At 31.9% G+C, this 18,931-nt stretch overlaps 1 protein-coding gene across 5 annotated transcripts in view; it reads right to left on the bottom strand.

Moving 5' to 3' along the window:
- Positions 1–5,900: 5,900 nt before the first annotated feature.
- AdipoR (adiponectin receptor) overlaps positions 5,901–18,931 on the bottom strand; it is a 36,637-nt gene continuing 23,606 nt past the window's right edge. For 4 of the 5 annotated variants that reach the window (XM_074116925.1, XM_074116926.1, XM_074116927.1 and 1 more), the window contains 5 exons: positions 18,253–18,520; positions 17,186–17,366; positions 15,431–15,618; positions 14,215–14,408; positions 6,058–14,129 (listed from right to left, as the gene is read on the bottom strand). In XM_074116925.1, coding sequence (XP_073973026.1) covers positions 13,995–14,129; positions 14,215–14,408; positions 15,431–15,618; positions 17,186–17,366; positions 18,253–18,520 — 966 coding nt within the window. In that variant the 3' untranslated portion in view covers positions 6,058–13,994. Of the gene's footprint in view, positions 14,130–14,214; positions 14,409–15,430; positions 15,619–17,185; positions 17,367–18,252; positions 18,521–18,931 lie in introns of all 5 variants that reach the window. The other variant, XM_074116924.1, reaches the window with a different exon arrangement.

Below are 18,931 nucleotides of genomic sequence, written 5' to 3'. Positions count from 1 at the left end.
GGGGAGGGGGCAGAGCTTGACCAACGGTCGCCGACTGACCCCCGTAGCGGTGCGCTCGTCGGCCACACGACCGACTCCGTCCCGACCCGGATGCACCGCGGTAATTCGTCCGAGAGGCCATTGGCGTGGAGGAAGGTGCTCCTGGTTGATGAGGACGAGTAGGCCCGGGGGGATCTCAGTGGCGGGGAGTAACCATTTAGAGCGTTGTTGAAGCGTATGGAGATACTCCAACCGCCAGCGCTTCCAGAAGTCCTGCTGAATCCGGTCAATGAGAGCCCAGCGCGACAAGCGATTCATCCAATGAATCAGGTGATCAGGGGTGATCAGGTGAACACATGTACTGAACATATGATGTGCTACGCCGCCATCTTGCCCAACTGTGTTAAAAGGGCGTGGCAGGGTGGGGAGAACCTTTGTCGTGAACACATCGCTCTGCCCCCCTCCATCAAGTATTACAGTACTGCACGGTGGACACTTCTAAAACTAATACTAACTTCATTCTTAACCTCTTCCCGTATTAAATGGACAATAATCACTACTTTTTTTAAACATTTTTTATTTTAAACATTCATTGCAGAGAAAGGTTAGGTTAGGTTACACTCAATTTATTTAATACATCACAGTTTTTAGCAATTCCTTTTTCTTAATAGAAGGTAAAGTACTAATTTTAAAGAAATGTCGGAATTAGATGTGAATCACCTCAACTTATAGGGTAGTGCTGCTGGATTTGAGCATGTAGAAGACAAACCGAACATATAACTTTCATATATAATTTTAATAGCATAATCTGCTAATTTTTCTGACTGAAGGAACAGAAATTCAAAAGTGCGTTCTGTGATGAATTGCATGTATTTACAATACAAAGGACATAATTGAATTGCTATATGATAAACCCGAAATACAATTGTAGCTAAATTAATACATAATATAAAAGGATATCCTGTTAAATAACTAACAAACAAGAAAATAAACAAACATCTGAGGAAAACCACGACAATTAATAGAGTACAACATATAACCAAAATGCACGTACAGCATGAAAGTAATTAATGAATTCCCTTATGAAAGTAAATGAATCCATCATGAATAAAGTTATTGAATAATGATAATAATTATTTGAATTAAATATGTGAGGGCGATAAGAGGTTAAAATGTATGTGCCCGTTGAGGTGAATTTAACTTGTGTACTTGGCCTGGCCGGAGTCGCTCTGTTGTGACGATTGTAAGTGCACTTACGTGGTTGTGGTTATTCTTCTTTGACTTTGGCTGCTGCAGCTCTAAAAAATCCAATGATGGTCCCAATGAAGTAGAATAATCCATAGAGGGAAGTGAAAACTGGTCGCACAACGGGTGTTCAAACTAACTTTTACCAGCCATATATGATATGTGTGCTCTGAGGTTATAGCGCGGCTACTCCCCCACGCACGCACACACCAACCACTTGTTTGCTCTTAACAGAATTCGCCCCCCTCCCATGCAATTGTTTACATAAAACTATATTCTTTTAAGTTTAATTTTGTTGTTTGGCCACAACACGTCAATATGCTTGTACCAGGATATTTTCTTTTCTATTATTATTACATTGGCTAAAAAATTAGTGAGTCTGTTTGGGGGTTGATTTAGTACTTTACGGATATACTCTATGTGCATTTTAAGAGTGTAGTCATACAATGGTGGGATGGAAGTTTCCAGGTATAGGATATAATCGGGTGTGTTTAGAGGCAGATAAAGTAACCTCTTTAGAAAGTATTTCTGTAGCTTCTCTACTTCTTGTAAATTTAAGTAGCCCCAAACCTGTGCGCCATAGCATAATACCGCTCTTATTGCACTATTAAAGACTTTAATTTTGTTGTCTAATGAGATATTTCTATTCATTATTACTTTTCGCCAAACACTATTAACAGCAGATTTAGCTTTAGCTACTTTTTCTTAACTATTTAGTTTGAAATTGAATGATGGATTTACGATCATCCCTAAATACTTGAAAGAATTAACACTCTGTAGTCTGTCTCCCTCAAAGAACCACTTCTCATTTTTTTCCAATCTCCCCCCAGCCTTCCTGCAGACCATGATCTGGGATTTATTTAAGTTTACTTTTAAATTCCATTTCTCACAGTAGTCTTCCAAATTCCCTATCATGATCCGCAGAGAAATAGGAGAAGAGGCAAGCAGCACAATATCATCGGCAAACATCAAAGTTTTTATTTTACACCCATTTATAATCACACCCCCAGTTAGATCATCCTCCAAGTCGTTAAGAAAAATCGAGAAAAGTATAGAGCTAAGCAAACATCCCTGTTTAACCCCCATTTGGGAAGCAAAAGCAGTTGAAAGTCTATTTTTGGTCTATACTTTTGTGTAAGAATCTTCATAATAACTTTTCAATATTTTTGTCGAAATGCCGTTAACAGATAATTTATAAAATAAGGCTCTCCTATCTATGCTATCAAAGGCCGCATGAAAATCCACGAAAAATAAATACACTTTTTCTTGTTGGCTAAATTTGATATTAACTATATTATATAAATTAAAAATGTTATCTATTGTGCTATACCCTTCTTTAAATTCCGCTTGAGTTTCTTTTATGATACCACGTTGCATTACCCAATTTTTTATTCTCTGCATAATCACCCCTACAAACAATTTAGCAACCGTGTTGGTGAGGGATATGCCTCTATAGTTCTTGACATCTTTCGGGTCGGCCTTCTTATAAATTGGAAAAATAATACTCTCTTTAAAGGCTCTAGGCACTTCCCCTCTCTACCATATCTTATTAAAAATATCCTGCAGTAACGCAACAAACTCCTCCGGTAAATTTTTTAAAAATTCAAAAGGTATTCTGTCCTGACCCGGGGCCTTATTATTTTTACTTGTATTTATTACACTCATAATTTTATTCTAAGAATATAAACACTAGTAAGGTTTCAGTAAGGGTACTTACTACCTAACAATTTAATAATGGGATGTTCACTCACCTATTAATACAGGCCATCATTTGTTTAAGAGAAAAACTAAAAATGTAGATCGTCGACTACAGAAAACATTAGTTGTGTCATAGAATCGAAGAATTAAAAAAAATTAGACCGTCTAAAAATGGTTTTGTGTGAAAATGATAATAACATGCACATTTAATGTTTAATGTAATTTAATGTTAAATTTTCCAATCAAATTAAATTAAAACCTTCTTTCAACAAAAATTTAAATTAAAAATGGAAAGATTTTATTTATATGAAAAAAAGTTACTATATGATGTATTACTTTGAACGTATTAAATAAAAGATAAGACCTGAAAAACAGTTCCACAGATGGAGTGCAGATTGATTCCCTTGATTAGTTTATTAACGGAATTGGAAAGTGGATGCGAATCAACTCATTTACAGTAGTGCTGCTATAGAGGGACCTTATAACAATCATTTCATGTGAAAGCTGAACTTAACGGGCAAGTTGACAAAAGATCGAAATAGCCAAAGGATGGAAGCACTGGATAAAAGAGAAAAATTCTACATTAAAACTTCAGTAGATAATTCGAATTTTATTTACACTGTTGTAATACTATCATAAACGTAGGTTTTTTTTGTTAAACTAAACCTTTTTACAAGAAAATTAAACCATTCTGCTTACATTTTTAACTGAAATGACTTGTACTATGAAATCAATTTTCAACAACTTCTTGTTTACCAATAAAATTGAATTAAATCTTCAAAAATACTTTACTTTATTGTCAATTAGATTTATTTGACTAAACAATTAAATAAACTTTAAATTCTAATAGTTTTTTCAACTTCGTTTCTTCTACAAAAAGTTTAGTTCAAGATGTTCTTCTTTGTAACATACTAAATAATGGATAAGATTACCTTAAGAACATTTCCACAGATCAAGTGGTAGGTAGATTTCCTTGGCTTCTTCATTCTACAAAACGGATGAGAACCATGTAATATATACCAACGTACTGTTGGATGTAAAGAAGAGAAACGGATGTTTGCAATGGAAATTTAGAAACTAACTTCACATCTTGTGAATGACCGCAGCAATCAGAAAATTTTTCTTTAAAGAAAAATCTTTTACTAAGCAGTTCAAGTACATACTATATACTTTGAAATATCACTACCCATTACTAGTTACAACCTCAATTAAAATGAAATACCACTGAGTTTCTCCATCGTAGCACCCTGCTTTTGTATCCTTGACCGTTTTCGGACTTTTATCCATCAACAAACGTTCATTAATAATTTTAAATACATCTTTGTTTGCACGGTCTACTTTTACCTCCGCTTCTCTTCACAGCACACTTGTTGAATGAAGACACAGACTGAGGAAGGTTACATATATGGTTACAGACAAGATAACATATGGAGTGAATGCGCGAGATTTAAAATGTTAGTTAATGTACTGTAAAATATCTTTTGTAGAAATATTGAAATAAAATTAATGAAATTTAGAGAGTATTTAAGGCTTGTGTATTTTTGTTACATAATGTATTTTGTAAAAATTGTATTTTACATTTGGAGGGGGCGCGCTTTTTGTACTTTTTAACTTAACTTGAAATTATTATTGTAAGGGATAAAATGATAACCAAGTAATTCGACTCACTTAACAGATAATGCTTAAATAGTAAAATCTTTAAGAGACTTTCAACATGAATGGGCAAGCCAAATGTTCATATATTCTCGCTTTTTATTTATTTTTTCTTATGGTATTTCGGAGAATTTGCTTAGCTGTCTTTGTATTTGGTACAAATTGAGTCTATACAAAATGTCAGAGCTATAGTTAATTTTGGTCGTTCATAATGTTTGTTCAAATAACCTTGTTTTTGTACTTTTCAGTATTTTCTAAAATGTCTATACGTCTTCCTCTTCTTCCTTAGGTAACATCACTATTTGTTAGTGATACTGTCCAGTTGGATGATAAGGTGGTTTGCTTAAGTTGAATCCCGTTTCGATGTATTTTTACGATCGGATGTGTTCTTTGCTCAAATTTTTTCTCCGCTTTGGGCAGTATATAGGTATTATCGTGTTTTGGACAGACTAGTTTGTAAATATTGCTGTTAACATGGTTTTTGTTTCGGTATGTTCACTTATCCTGTTTTTTGATCAAGGAAGGGGACACCTGGAGAATCCGACAGGGAACTCGAAGAGTAGGTGCTGGTGGAAAAGTGTATGAAATAAATAGATTAAGATGGGCTGGCCATTTAATTAGGATGCAGAACACTGTTACCGCTAAGGTCATGCAGTGTTAAGCCTGTTGGAATCCGTTGTCAAGGAAGGCCGAAAAGTAAATGGATTGACCAGGAATATCTGGTGGGAGAACGAAGGCGCACGATAGGGAGGACTAGAGGAATTTCTTGAGAGACTAGGGTTCAGTTCGGGCTTCAGCGCCGGATTTTTGTCTCTTCAAAAAAAACATCTAAAATACATAATATATATAAAAAAAATAGGTGTCAGTGACCTTTGCACGTCATTGAAAGATATTTAAAAGGAGATATTCCATAAACCTGATATCATGGCAACCTCTCCCAACTTTTCATATCACATGAAGTCATGAACGGATTAGTTAATTAAATATTCCGAAATTTTGGTATATAAGCCTTTGCCATAACTTATATTTTTCTATGTTGTCACATCATATTACTTAATGTATTGCTTATTTTATTTAACGTAGCAGACACAAAAAAACGGACACCAATAAAATGTTAATGCAGAATGACGTTACGTACCTAAAACTGCTTATATTGGGGGAAAATATGTGCTCATTAGATATGTCCATTTTGTTGTTCACCGCAAATATCTTTACTAAAGGAATCCTGAATTGTTTTAAGAATATCCTTACAGTTTTTCACTTCAACAAACAAGAAATTAAAGTACACTTGAAGAAATGAACTTTCTAGAATAAAAAAATTAACATTTTAGAAGTAAACAATTTTTATTAAGATAAATTTTGAGAGGGAAAGAGATAAATAAAGAGGGGTACCTTTCAATTATGTGATATGTTTGTAAAAATATAATCTGTTCTTTTTTTTCAGCCATTTCTTAACAAATAAACATTTTTAATGCCCAGGTATTTCGTAACAGTAAAGCTGCATTACTTTCTTTTATTTTTATTTTTTTTTTTTGTTGAACAATTAAGTTTTTTCTATAGATATATTTAGAAAAAATAAAATTCTTTAAAGTACAAAATAAGAACAGTTGGGTTTAACTTTTAATAATTATTAATATTTACTATGGAAGTAATCTTAATAATAATTCTTATTTTTACGGTTTTGCGATATTTTTAACATAAGTCAATACTGAATAATTTACAGAATCTAATTATAATTTTGTTGCATGTTTATTCATTTATTCTTTTGCATAATATTTATACACTTATAAAAGAGAATTAATTTATTGGAAGAAAAAATAAAATTCTTATATTACACGATCATTTATTAGTTCTTTTAAATTAGTATTCTGTTACGGAAAATTAGCAATAATCTATGTTGGAATTATGCAAAATACCAAAGCTCATATTTTTGCGCAATCCTGACGCTGATACCACTTTCTTTGTAGAGTATAAAAGAGCAGTTTAATTTCCGTTATTGGATACTTTTTCCATAATTCGGTTTTACCTATTTAATATGTCTGTAGATGTGTTAGTTTACTTATCTTGGCTTCTGGTCAATACTGTAGATGAGGGTAGGCTAGTGCTTGCGACAGTCTGTTTTCCCGTTGATGTAAGACCCGAAGACATTTTGAGATACATCTGGAATAATGGCCAGGAACGCATCGTATTACATTATCAGAAGGTTCCCGAAAATGTGAGATACGTCTTGGGAGTTCAAGAAATGCTTAAACGAGCCCGTGAGTACGAGAGGACAGTTCTGTTCGGGAAAAAGACGATTAAAGGAATTTTCAGGATTAACTCTTGGTTTGGAACCCAAGAGTAATTACAAAGAGAATACCCGTACACAGAAATGTGCTATCAATTTCTGGGTAGTAACAATAGAAATTTAGAAAGAAGAAAGCATGCTTTTGGGCCTGACATTAAGGTTCAAGAATATTCTTCTAAAACAGACTACTTTATAAAAGACGGTATTAGAATTAATAATCCTTAGAAGTTTTCTTGATTTCAATTTCCGAATTCAATTAACGATTTCTATGTAATGGCAAATAAGATCTGCCGATTAGACCTGGCTTTTACAGAACCCGTATCTTATTTGTGCTATTTCTATAGACACTGCCACTTTTAAGTGCAATTACCAATTGATTTTAGAGAGGTTAACATTTATATCTCTCCATCTCGTGAACATATAAACAAATTAAGTGATTCATTCACTGAAACACGATATTCAGGGATTATTTTAGATTTAGATATTGAATACTCAAGAGGCATGCCTAAAAAGGTCTTTTACAAGTTCCAAGCAGTCTCTTCTTGAGCAAATGACACAGAGTATACGCGTACACTTAAAAGAAGACAGGTGCCTAACAAATTAGGCCAAAGCCAAGATATCCACCATCCTTGATTCTTAGCCATTCAGTCTCTTAGAACATCTAAGCATAGATTTTTGAGACGAAAACTCAAGAAAGTAAAGCCTTCAGCGCAGGCTAACAACAACAAGCAGATACAAATATTACTTTAACATGATTTTATCAATAACTGATGCCTTGATAGAATCCCTTTAATTACCAGTTTTTGGTTATTTTGCCTCGTGGCTGATTATTTAATAATATTTTCCGTAACTAATTGATTTTGTTTTTTATATTGCATTTCTGGAAGTTTAAATTAGTACTACTACTTTATAATTGTTAACATTAAATCACATTTTTTTAAAAAATACAAATATCCAAGTAAGTACTTCATGGAAGTTGTTCAAATGTAATAAATATATATATATATTGCTTACTTCTCGAAGAAAGTTTTCTCCCTACATTTTTTAGTAATTTTAAACAGTTGTTTTGTTTAAAAAATATTTTTTTTTGTTTTCATTGTTTTCCAAAATTTTTAAAATAATTAAAAATAGTAGAACCAATAATCCTTAAAAATATAATAAGTCGAATATCATTCCAATTATTGGAACTGATTGACATTCTTTTTTTTTTTTTTTGTAAAATTTAAGAACTGTAAGTACTTTTAAGTGAAAACCTTTCTTTTTTTCCAATTTAATTTATAAATTATACAAACTTACTTTATTTAAGTAAAAACAATTAAAGAAAGAAAATAAAAACAAATTACCGATAGAGAGATCTTTATATAGTTAATTGTTCACCAAATATAGAGATTAACTTTTTTAAATGACATCAAATCTTCAATTTTGACCGGCAATTTTTTTTCTTGATTTTGTCTATAAAAATATTTTCCTTTTTCATTCTATAATTAAATATATATGAGATTACGATGTGATGATATACCCCAGAGTTCAACCCTGGTCCCTTGATAAGTAAAGATTTGTATTTATTTTGCCTTTTTATTCAACTATTCAATATGGACTTTTTTTAAGCTATCATTATTAATTTTTATAACTATTGAAGGAAAGCTTTAAAAAAAACAAAACATTCTAATAGGGCGTGTTTTATTGATGCTATGAAAATGATTTTTTTTAAATTGTAATTATTTATTTTTAATTAAAAATGAGTCTAAATTGGGGAAAAGTAGGGAACTTTAAAATATACATAAACTAACTGAAAAAAAAATTGCGTTACCAACAAGATATAAAGAAAGTCTTGAAATTTTCACAATATACTTGCCGATTACCAACTGATTTCAATAGATTAAAAAAGCTTAAATCAAAAATTTTAATTTAAAAGGTCGTATTGATCAATAAATTACGTTTTCTTTTTCCCATAGGTTTTCCTTACGCAACACAAATTATGTCAAGAATCGTCAGAAGACGTAGTTAACACACTTTGACGGGAGAGAGTTGTCAAAATACGCTTGAGACACATCTCCACTTCGAGAAATCTCTCGTTATTTGGAAATGGAACCATTCTTCTGTGCCGTAAGTATGGAGATCAGGCATTCTGGACGTCCTTTGGAAAGAAATCAATGCGAAGAACGTTCAGCCACTTTTGAGATGGATTGGATAAGGTAATGGGGCAAAGAATGGGCCACCTTCTTCTTCTATCGGTCATGTCGAAGGCCACCATTGTCACATCTTTGTCAGACAGGCAGCCAACCAATCAATCAATCAATCAATCAATCAATCAATGGCCCAACCAATGTGACTACATTATTTTCGGTGTCGGTACTAGTTCTCGTCTGAAGTCAAACGATAGCAGCTTGGAGGTGAGACGATTCCAGAATTAACGAGGATGAATAACTACTGCATTTCACAAGTTTGCAGTATAAACTGCACCGTAGGCAATAATTGTAGGCTACCTCTGGTCTTTAGTCAAGGTAGTCAACGCTCATCTTTACATTCCTTTCCTTTCTTCTTAAATTTATGTCATCTTCTCCTTAATTGAAACCATTTATTACTTATATATTTTTTTTAAGTAAACTGTGAAAGTTTTCAAACCTATAACTTTACACCTTCCGGACAGTGCAATTTTCTGGCATGCGTTTATCCACATTAGAGCGGCTAAAATAAATCCGCTTCAAAAGTGATTGTACTTAATCAATTTTTTTTACAATTATTGTAATAATGCATATACACTTAAGAGGACTATATATATATATTTATATATAAAAAACACTTAACAATAAAGTCAAAAAGCCTCAATATGAGTAAATTTGTCCACCGAATAAATCTACGATTTTTTTTCCTTTTTTTTTTTTACATCACTGAAGATACCTAATTTAATATTTATATTATGTATTCCTAATTTTTTTTTAATAGTAATTAACGTATCCTATCTATGAATTTATTTATACATAACACTTAAAAAATAACTACGACAAAAATTCATTTCAAAAAAAGGAGTAATTTCTACACATTATTATTTTTTTTCACGTTCATAGTTGTTTTTAAAATAATATTTTTAGGATTCAAGAGATTTCAATAAATAACACTTTCTCCATATCTCTCTTTTTTTCCACTCCTTCAAATTAAAAGGGTTATTTATAAATATCCCTTTTTAAAAGTTCGCATAATATACAAAAGAACATTTCATTTTCTTTACTTATTTTTGTTTAATCCCCCCTCCCCAGTTAATTATTGTTTTATTTAGAATAACTGCCCAACAAGTCTTTTAGAATTAATTATATATTTCTTACAAAAATAAATAAATAAATAAAAACATGAAAAATAAATTAATTTACAACTGGAAAAATACATAAATAGTAATTAAAAAGTTTGGAACACTTTTAAAACCAAAAATATCTTTTGAAAGCTATTAACTTCAATCTCGAGTGGCCAAAAATGGGGGGCTCCAACTGGGGCTAGGCAAGAAAACTGTAAGGACCAACATACACGGCTTTACAGTGATTCAAACGTTTTTTATACTTTATATAAAGTTCAAGGTCAAAAACCTTATTAAACGTGGCAGCTTGTAGTTTTACTTTAGTTTCCTGAGATCGTACCAACAAATGACCAATATCTGGGTTTAGGCTTAGAAAACAACAGAAAAGTTTCAATATTTCTACACATCTGAACATGAACCATTCTCTGACGATGGATGAAAATCCGAGACCAGAAAGAAAGTAAGATTGAAAGGAAGCGAGTGATAGATATTGCGTTGCGGATCGGAACCAGTCCAACAACAAAGTTACTACATACTGCAGTCTCACTAAATTACGCAACACTATTTGACTTCCATCACATTGTATTCAGAGCAGTCTAGGATAGTCAAAAGAGAAATAGTCTTTGTCATGCTAGGTAGATGTGGGAATTCTGTGAAAGTGATCGTCTCGTCAAAATGAATCTCTTACTCGTGTTACTCTATTACGTATAAAAAACTAATCCTCTGAACAACTTGAAACGTATATTGGAGCATGTTAAAGAAATGCTTTCGAAGGTTACCTGTCCAACGACGCCCTTTTGATGTTGGATGTCACGCGTCAAATGGACAGTAGTGTAAAATAGAATGATCTAGCGCATACGTCACCCAAATGGTGTAATGATCTCAATAAGAAATCGAATAAGTATTTACGTAACTATAAGTCACATCGAGAGGTTTTTTTTTGCTAGAAATAAGCCAGACATAATTGAAACCTGGATATTATATTGGTTAGTACAATTTCGAGGGCATAGTCCATGTTATATATTTTTATCGTCATGAATAAATTCCCGAAACGAATTTAGAAAGCGAATCGCTGCAGCAACAGATCTTATTTTGAGAAAATAAATCAACTCCGGACCAACTTGATCTCAAGAAGGCAAAGGTAGGTCCTTTAAAAGATACAGATACGCTGAATCTTGACATAGGATTACAATCCAGGAAATTGGTTGAACAGAATGTCAGTGAAAAGAAACTACTGACATTTGAAAAGAACACTATCTGAAAAAATGTAGGTACGAGCAGATTATAGAGAGAGAAAAAAAAAGAAGCTTTATAGCCATTATGAAGAATAGAAGTTGGTAAGGCATAAAGCTGGGAAAGGTAGGGTATGTAATGAGAAAGAATGAAAGCGAGATTGTCAAGAAGATCAAAAAGAGAAAGCCCACAAGGTGGAAAGGGTAACCGCGAAATGGAAGAAACCTCCCTCCTTAGAGCATGACAGACTTAACAGCTGACTATATAGGGATGACTGGTGTAGCCACAGATTTAGAAGTATTACTAGATGTTACATCATCTGAGTAGACATTGAATTCAATATAAGAAAAAATCAAATTTGGAGCTTTTCGTTGAACTTTTTTATTTTAGACATTACGGACAAATTAATTATATATTTATATAAACAAATTATACGAACAATTATATATTATATATACGGACAAACAAATTATATATTTCATATATAAGCTTAGCGGCGAAGTCCAAACGAATGACATTGGAAACTGCTTTGCAATTTGCAAGTATCCATAATTATCACCGTCTACAAGCCTAAATCCTTAATCGCCCTACATCCCACTATCTTAAATGCCTTTGTTATTTATGAGTGGAAGCAAACGCTATATATAATAACTTGACCGACACAGCTCCGAGAGACATAACCACTTGGATTATTAGAGCAACGAGGTTAGCCACAACCTTCCAGGTTTTTGTGACCTAGCTTTAGTCGTAATGACTATTCACAATCTACATTTCCATTTAACATCCAAGGAACAGTATCACTTACTTTTTATTTAAAAGATTTTCGATTATTTAGTTGGCCTAACAAGGTTTCAGTAGTTAAGACGATATTAGGAACCGTGGGGACGAGATGAGTTATTTAGCAAAGGGTTACGATTATATGCAAAATCTGTTCTGGTTATGGGGAGTCTTTATTCCAGGTTAACGAAAGGACACTCTACACATAGGAGTTTTGTCTCCGCGGAAATGTTCATTGTGTTGTAAAAATATTTGTGCAAAATTTTCAAACAATTCTTAATAAATATTGATTTTTACACCCAAGTATGAATGATTAATTTAAATTTTCATTTCTATTTATGGAATTTCGTAGTTTTTGTTTTACATAAGTTACGCTAGATTTAGTTTAGATATTACAAGGAGTGGCTGTAAAGAAAATCCTCTATGACCTACAAATTTAATGTAGTTATCTTTGTTTAATTCCGTTCTGCCATATTATTATTACTTAACGTTACATGTAATTGTATAGTATGATAATGTTATACTGGTATTACTTTCACAGTGTTGTAACAGAAACTAGTATATAGTATGTAAGTTTGGAATAGTTTTAGATATACATGTACCGCAAATAATGGAACTTAATAAATCCCTAAAGTTAAGAGTTGTTCTCACCACAAAATTAAAAATACAAACCCAAAGTCAAATTTAAAAACCACTTTTTCGTACTCAGAGGACCCCAAAAATGGATATTTTCGGTGAAAAATAAAAAAAAAAAATCTTAACGAATGCCATATTCTCTCTTTACGAGAATTAGAGAAAGTAAAAAGTCTCAATTATTCATGACCAAATTTCTCGAGGTTCTAAGGCCCCGAAAATTAATTAACGAAGATAAAAAAAAGAAAAGACCATCTAAATAGGAGTAGAATGCTTTCCATGATTTATTGTTTTAGTTTTTAAAAATCAGATCTTACAAAATGATTCGCAGTGAAGCAATTCCATACTTTTTTCTTGTTTTTAACGAAACAGATTATTGTAAATAACAAAAAAAAAAAAAAATTAAACAATAATTATTAACAATTTTTTAACCTATAATATGCTCCTAATATTTAATTATATTACGATATCACATAGTTTTTTTTTAAAAGTTTTTTTACTTCTTTTTTTATTTTTTGGAGCATTCTAGTTTTTTAAATTTTTAATATGCCCAATATTCATCGCTGTTCTTAATTATAACTCGGCATTCTGGTTGTGCAGTACATAAAATATATAAAAATCTAAGTTAAAACAAAAAAAAAAACCCTAATGAAGTTTATAAAATATGTTCATACTTTTTTTTTTTAAAGAAAAATAATATGAATAAAATAATATTTTAGAACATATTAAATTTATACAAATTTCAAAAGTTTTAATTTTTGTTTTTAATTTTTCCCCTTTTTTTTTTTTCTTCCTAAAATAGTTCTTCAAGTTTTTCGACTTTTTATATAATACACTTTTCAATTTGGTTTTCCTTTTTATACGCTATAAAAATCACGATTCCTTTTTAAATTGTTTTAAATGTATAAATATAAATATGATCACAATTAATGTTTACGGCTTTTTCGTTTAGGTTTTTGTTAGTTAATATTTTGTTTTCTTAATTTTTATCTCTTATCGATTGATAAGATGTGTATATCTTATCAGATTTGATGTGTATATTTTTACTGTTTAATACGCATTAATTAGATGATTGGTGGTCATTGTTTATTTTGTTAAATATATATATCTTACTAGTTTTTATTATATATTTTTTTTTTTAATGCTTTTTCCTTCCTTTCTTCATGATCATGTTGCCGGAAATGAAGGCAAGAGTGGATGTCAGAGAACTAGAGCAGCGCTTTGAACAGCACAAGCACCAATGGACATCCGGTAGGTCAACATTTCAGTAATTCCATGCAGATGGACGAATGCAGCAGCTATTACGAGAACGTGGAATATCTGATGGCTCTGAAACTGTATGCAAAGGAAACAATATATATTGAAAGAAAATCTATCACATTTAAAGTTCATAAATTTATTTTTGTTAGAATAAACTTACCCAAATATCAAATTTACCAGGATATAAACATTCGGGCACTCTAAAGGCATAGAGGAATGCTCCGAGTAGATATAGGGATCCCATGAGTATGAGCCAACCTAAAGATGCATTGGTTAGAGCATTTAACCAACCTTCGGCCAGGGCATAATGTACAGCTGGTATTACACCGCTAAGTCCGAACACAGCAAATACACCTAGAAATAAGTAGTATAATTTAACCAATAAATTCATAGATTTACTAAATCCATGGATTTGTATGGATTATGCGAGTGTTTGAGTGGCAACAGAAACTATAAAACTAACTAAAATCCACTTCTTCAAAATGAGGAATGGAAATTAATGAACTACATCAACTGACTACATCGAATGAAAGTTTGAAACCAGTCACTGCTTCAAAAGAAAAATTTTAATCATAATTCCAGGTCAACATTCACATCACTTGATTCGAAAAAAATTACGTTCAAAATTAAATTAGAATTTTCAATTCGTTTATATTTCTTATGCTTCTGGAATGCAATAATTAAATAAATAGTAAATTTTTATGAAAGGTACATTACAAGTTGTCCAAGGAATACAAATATTAAAACACTTACTACATACCTCCAAAACTTTACTAACCCAAATATTCCTTTAATTTATTACTTTTAACACTATCGGGTTTAATCAGATATTCACTGCAATTGACCGTAAAGATAATACCATCTGCCTCTATCTGAAGCGTACACATTCCTCTTTTAATCGAATATATTAACTGTTGCTTTGAAAAATAATTTAAAAACGAAGAGATATAAAAATAAAAACTATTATTTGTCCGACGTCCAGAATTCAGATGAGAAGTTTTAATGATTTCACAAACATCAAGTAGAGCAAAAACTACTTCAAGAGAAAACGGAAAGTTATAAAAAAAAAAGTAACGTTAGTACTTGATATCGTCATAGCAGCGAGCTTAATTACTACTGCCAGGTGCAGTGGACACCGTAGACTAAGTAATCACCTATTTCTTCAGATGGGGTTTAACGTTTCATTGACTATCCTTTACTGACATGGTAAACAAATGATAAGAGATTTGTAAAAGACAAATTCAACAGATTTTAATGGCTTGCTAGTCTTATCAAATTTGCCAAGATTTCAGAATTTCTTTTATAACACAAGACTGATAAAACAAAAACCAAGAAATGCTTTATTTAAAAACAAAATTAATTAATTACGTACAAACCTGCTCTAAGAGGTCGAAATCTAGATTCGCTGAATTTGTCCCACAATGAGACTACAATTGACGCAATGCCCAATACTATAACTACTGTAAGATAAATTATTCTCGGCCTGATCTGGCAGTAAAAACCATAATACAACCATGGTACAAATGATCCAGTTATTAATATTGCTATGCCACAATAATCCAATCTGTAAAGAATAACATTCTGCATTAAATTGGTTCTATGCAAATGGGATTTTTGTTTTTGTTTTAGTTGAAGTTCTGTTAATATTTTAAATATCAAAAATTACTTAGCATTCAAAATTAGGTCCATCTTATTGTTTATTAAAGGTTACCCATCTTTTGACGAGCTGTTAGCTTTCATATCGAAACCACTCTTTAGGTTATTTGCGACGTATGGGATCATGCATTATTCTATTGGATGAGTTCTAGTTTTCGGTTCAGTAATGCTGAGTCTTTCTGAGCCGAAGCTGTACCCATAAGCTCCAATATTCACAATAGAAGAAATAATACATTTTTTTGTTTTCGTGTGATATAAATAAGGTCTCCTACAGTGCCAAAAAAAACATTAAACTCACGTTAGTGTGAGACTGATCCAAGTGAGCTGGCTTCACGCCTTAGGGTACGTTCACAACGGAGCTGTGAGCATAGATGATAGCGGAGATGATAGCAGTGATGCATCAGCGCTTATAGAATAACCTAGTACATTCTTATGTGAGCGTGCACAACGAAGCTTCGACTAGTGACTCATACTCGCTGGTATAAACGAGCATAGATGATAGAATTGAATTTTTCATTTTTCTGCTAGCTGAACTCCAGTATCGGAGCTTCAAAATGGAGGTAGAAAAATTAATTAGTGCTGTCTTTACTCATTATTTTTGGTTATTATTTTATTATTTACTTTTAAACAATATTTTGTTTTTTAAATCGTGCTTACATTTATTTTTATGTGTATTTATTTGTTTTTCCTCAATATAACCTTACCTCAGAGTTATCACTAGTTTTTCTTCTATAGTTATAGGATTTCCATGACAATTTTTCCTACGTTTTCTTAATTTTGACCTTATTTTTTCTAAAATTTAGTCAAATGTGGTTGGACCCATCCTCACATATTCAAAAAAACGATCCGGATAATTTCTAAGTTCCTTATATAAATAGTGAAATTCGCCCAAAGTACTTCGTTTTCTATTTATGGTATGTACATGATATTTTCTACATCTTTTTTTTTTTAAATATACCATTTCGTTGCTGGTGAACATAAAAACTCTTCTTCACTACTTGGACATGTTGCATGTATCACAGCTCCGTTGTGCACACTAATCAGCGATTATATTTTACTCTATCAGCTATCATCTCTGCTATCATCTATACTCACAGCTCCGTTGTAAACGTACCCTTAGTCACTAAAATCTGAATTACGACAGCAGATCCTCTTTGTAACAGGTAAACATATGAGTGACGAAAATCTATTACCAACTGGACTTACATTTTTTATTACTTTTTATCATTTGAAAATACTGCTTACTTCGCATGACTTGCTCCAAACAATATGACTCCATATCTTACAATAAAATATAAAATAGGTTGTTTTGATCATTCATTTAAGAATCACTTCCTTCTATTTCCTCAAGTTACCTCCCTAAGATGACTTTTCACTCAGTTTTCTGATTTGAGACCATCACCTTCTAGTAATATTGCCAATAAATTTGAAATGAATTTTTAATAAAAAAAAAATTATATTTTATTTTTGCTTACTTGCTAAAAAGTTTTCCAACAAATTCTGAGTGGCAGTATACTGTGTGAAAAACAAAGGAAAGACCTAGGCATGTAATAGCACCGACAAAAAACGTTCCAATAGCAATTTTATCAGAAAGTGGCAGTTCTTCAGAAGGTCGTGTCATGAAAACCAGCAAAACTGCAATGAACGCCACACAGCCTGGAAAGAAATAGAAATACAGAATTAAAATCATGACTTAAGATTAGGTTGTAGGATATTTAATCCAATCTAAGAAACATATTGCATTTCTGATGTTTCATGGATATGCTAAGAGATAGGAGTCACATTAACAGATAGCAGATTTTTTTTTTTTTTAAATTCCACATCTTTTTCCTACTTATTGCAAACCAAAATCTTAAATGAAATATTCGTTTGTCATATCGATCTGTAGATAGGTCGTTTACCAATTTATTTCATGAACAGAATTGTTCTGAAATTAATTTTAGCCTAATAGCCACGGTGGTAGATAATTTTTTTCCTGTTTTTGGTGACGTTAATAGTCAGTACTGATTGACATAAAATATAACAGCGGTCTTAATGTGTTGAATAATTTCTGACACCTTCCACATATGTATATGATCTTCGAATGTCGGATCTTAAACTACACATTATTATGCAATTCTTAATCATTATGATATTTATTCAATGATTATAAGAAAATTCTCGATTTGCAGAAGTAGTAAGTTGACACTTGGCAGAATCGTGAAGAGGCACCCTGAGAAAGCACTCTCTGCGATTGTCCACCTTTTTGTTATAAACTCATTACGATAGGAAACTTTTTTGTTAGATTCAAATACGTGTACTGAATCCAAAAACATTTTCTCCAAATCTGCCTAACAAGGGCATAAGTATTAGTCGATTAACCGCATTCTTTCCTTTCCCATTATATTAAGAACTTCTTCTTCATTATATTATCAATTGGTGGTTTCATAATTTTTCTCTGTAATTTGAAGTCTCTACTCCATTACAGAATCAATTTCACTTAGATAGTAGAAATGATTACTTAGTACGTTAAAAACTAATATATATATTTTTTTCTACTTACCTAAAAGGTGAGTCCAAATGTTGCCAGTCTCTGTGTGTATCCTAAATATAGATTTGAAGCACATCTTGAATGAAGGTAATGGTGGCCGATGGCCGTCGTGTAAATAATCGTTGTCTTGTAACCAGTGTGGAAGATGTCTAAAGTTGCATACTGACCAAGAAGCCGACCATACTTTGCGCATAAAATCGCCAGCTGGTTCTCGAAAACTTGAATTTACCAAAGCACCTAGATCCAAGTCGCGTAGTCCAACCCTCAATACTTCTGTCACCTAGGTCACAGAGCAGGCAAGTGGGCGAGGTTTTGGAGAAAATAACGTAACAAAAACACAAAATAAATAATTAATAATATCATTTTTGTAAGACAATTAATTTTAAGTGATGTCATATTACTTGAAAATCTATTGCTCAGTGTATGACCCTTAGTGGGTCGAGCTCCACTTTATGCAACTTTGTGTTTTGGCAGTGAAATAAATAAATTAAATTTCAAGTGATATATTTAGAAAGATATGAATGGTTTAGGCAAGATTATTTTTTTTAAAAAAAAAAACAAACACACAAAATAAAAAATAAAAATTAATAAAAGAAAATATCCTTCACCAAGAATAATAAATGAACATATAACTGAACATTAATCCAAACACTCTCGACAGTTTGCAACCAGAAAGCAATTAATCAAAATA

This window comes from Rhodnius prolixus, unplaced genomic scaffold (assembly GCF_049639745.1).
Source record: "Rhodnius prolixus isolate KJV_2025 unplaced genomic scaffold, Rpr scaffold_2, whole genome shotgun sequence".
NCBI lineage: Eukaryota > Metazoa > Arthropoda > Insecta > Hemiptera > Reduviidae > Rhodnius > Rhodnius prolixus.
The sequence above is the reverse complement of the archived record's forward strand: the minus strand, read 5'-3'. Positions and strand labels throughout refer to the sequence as shown.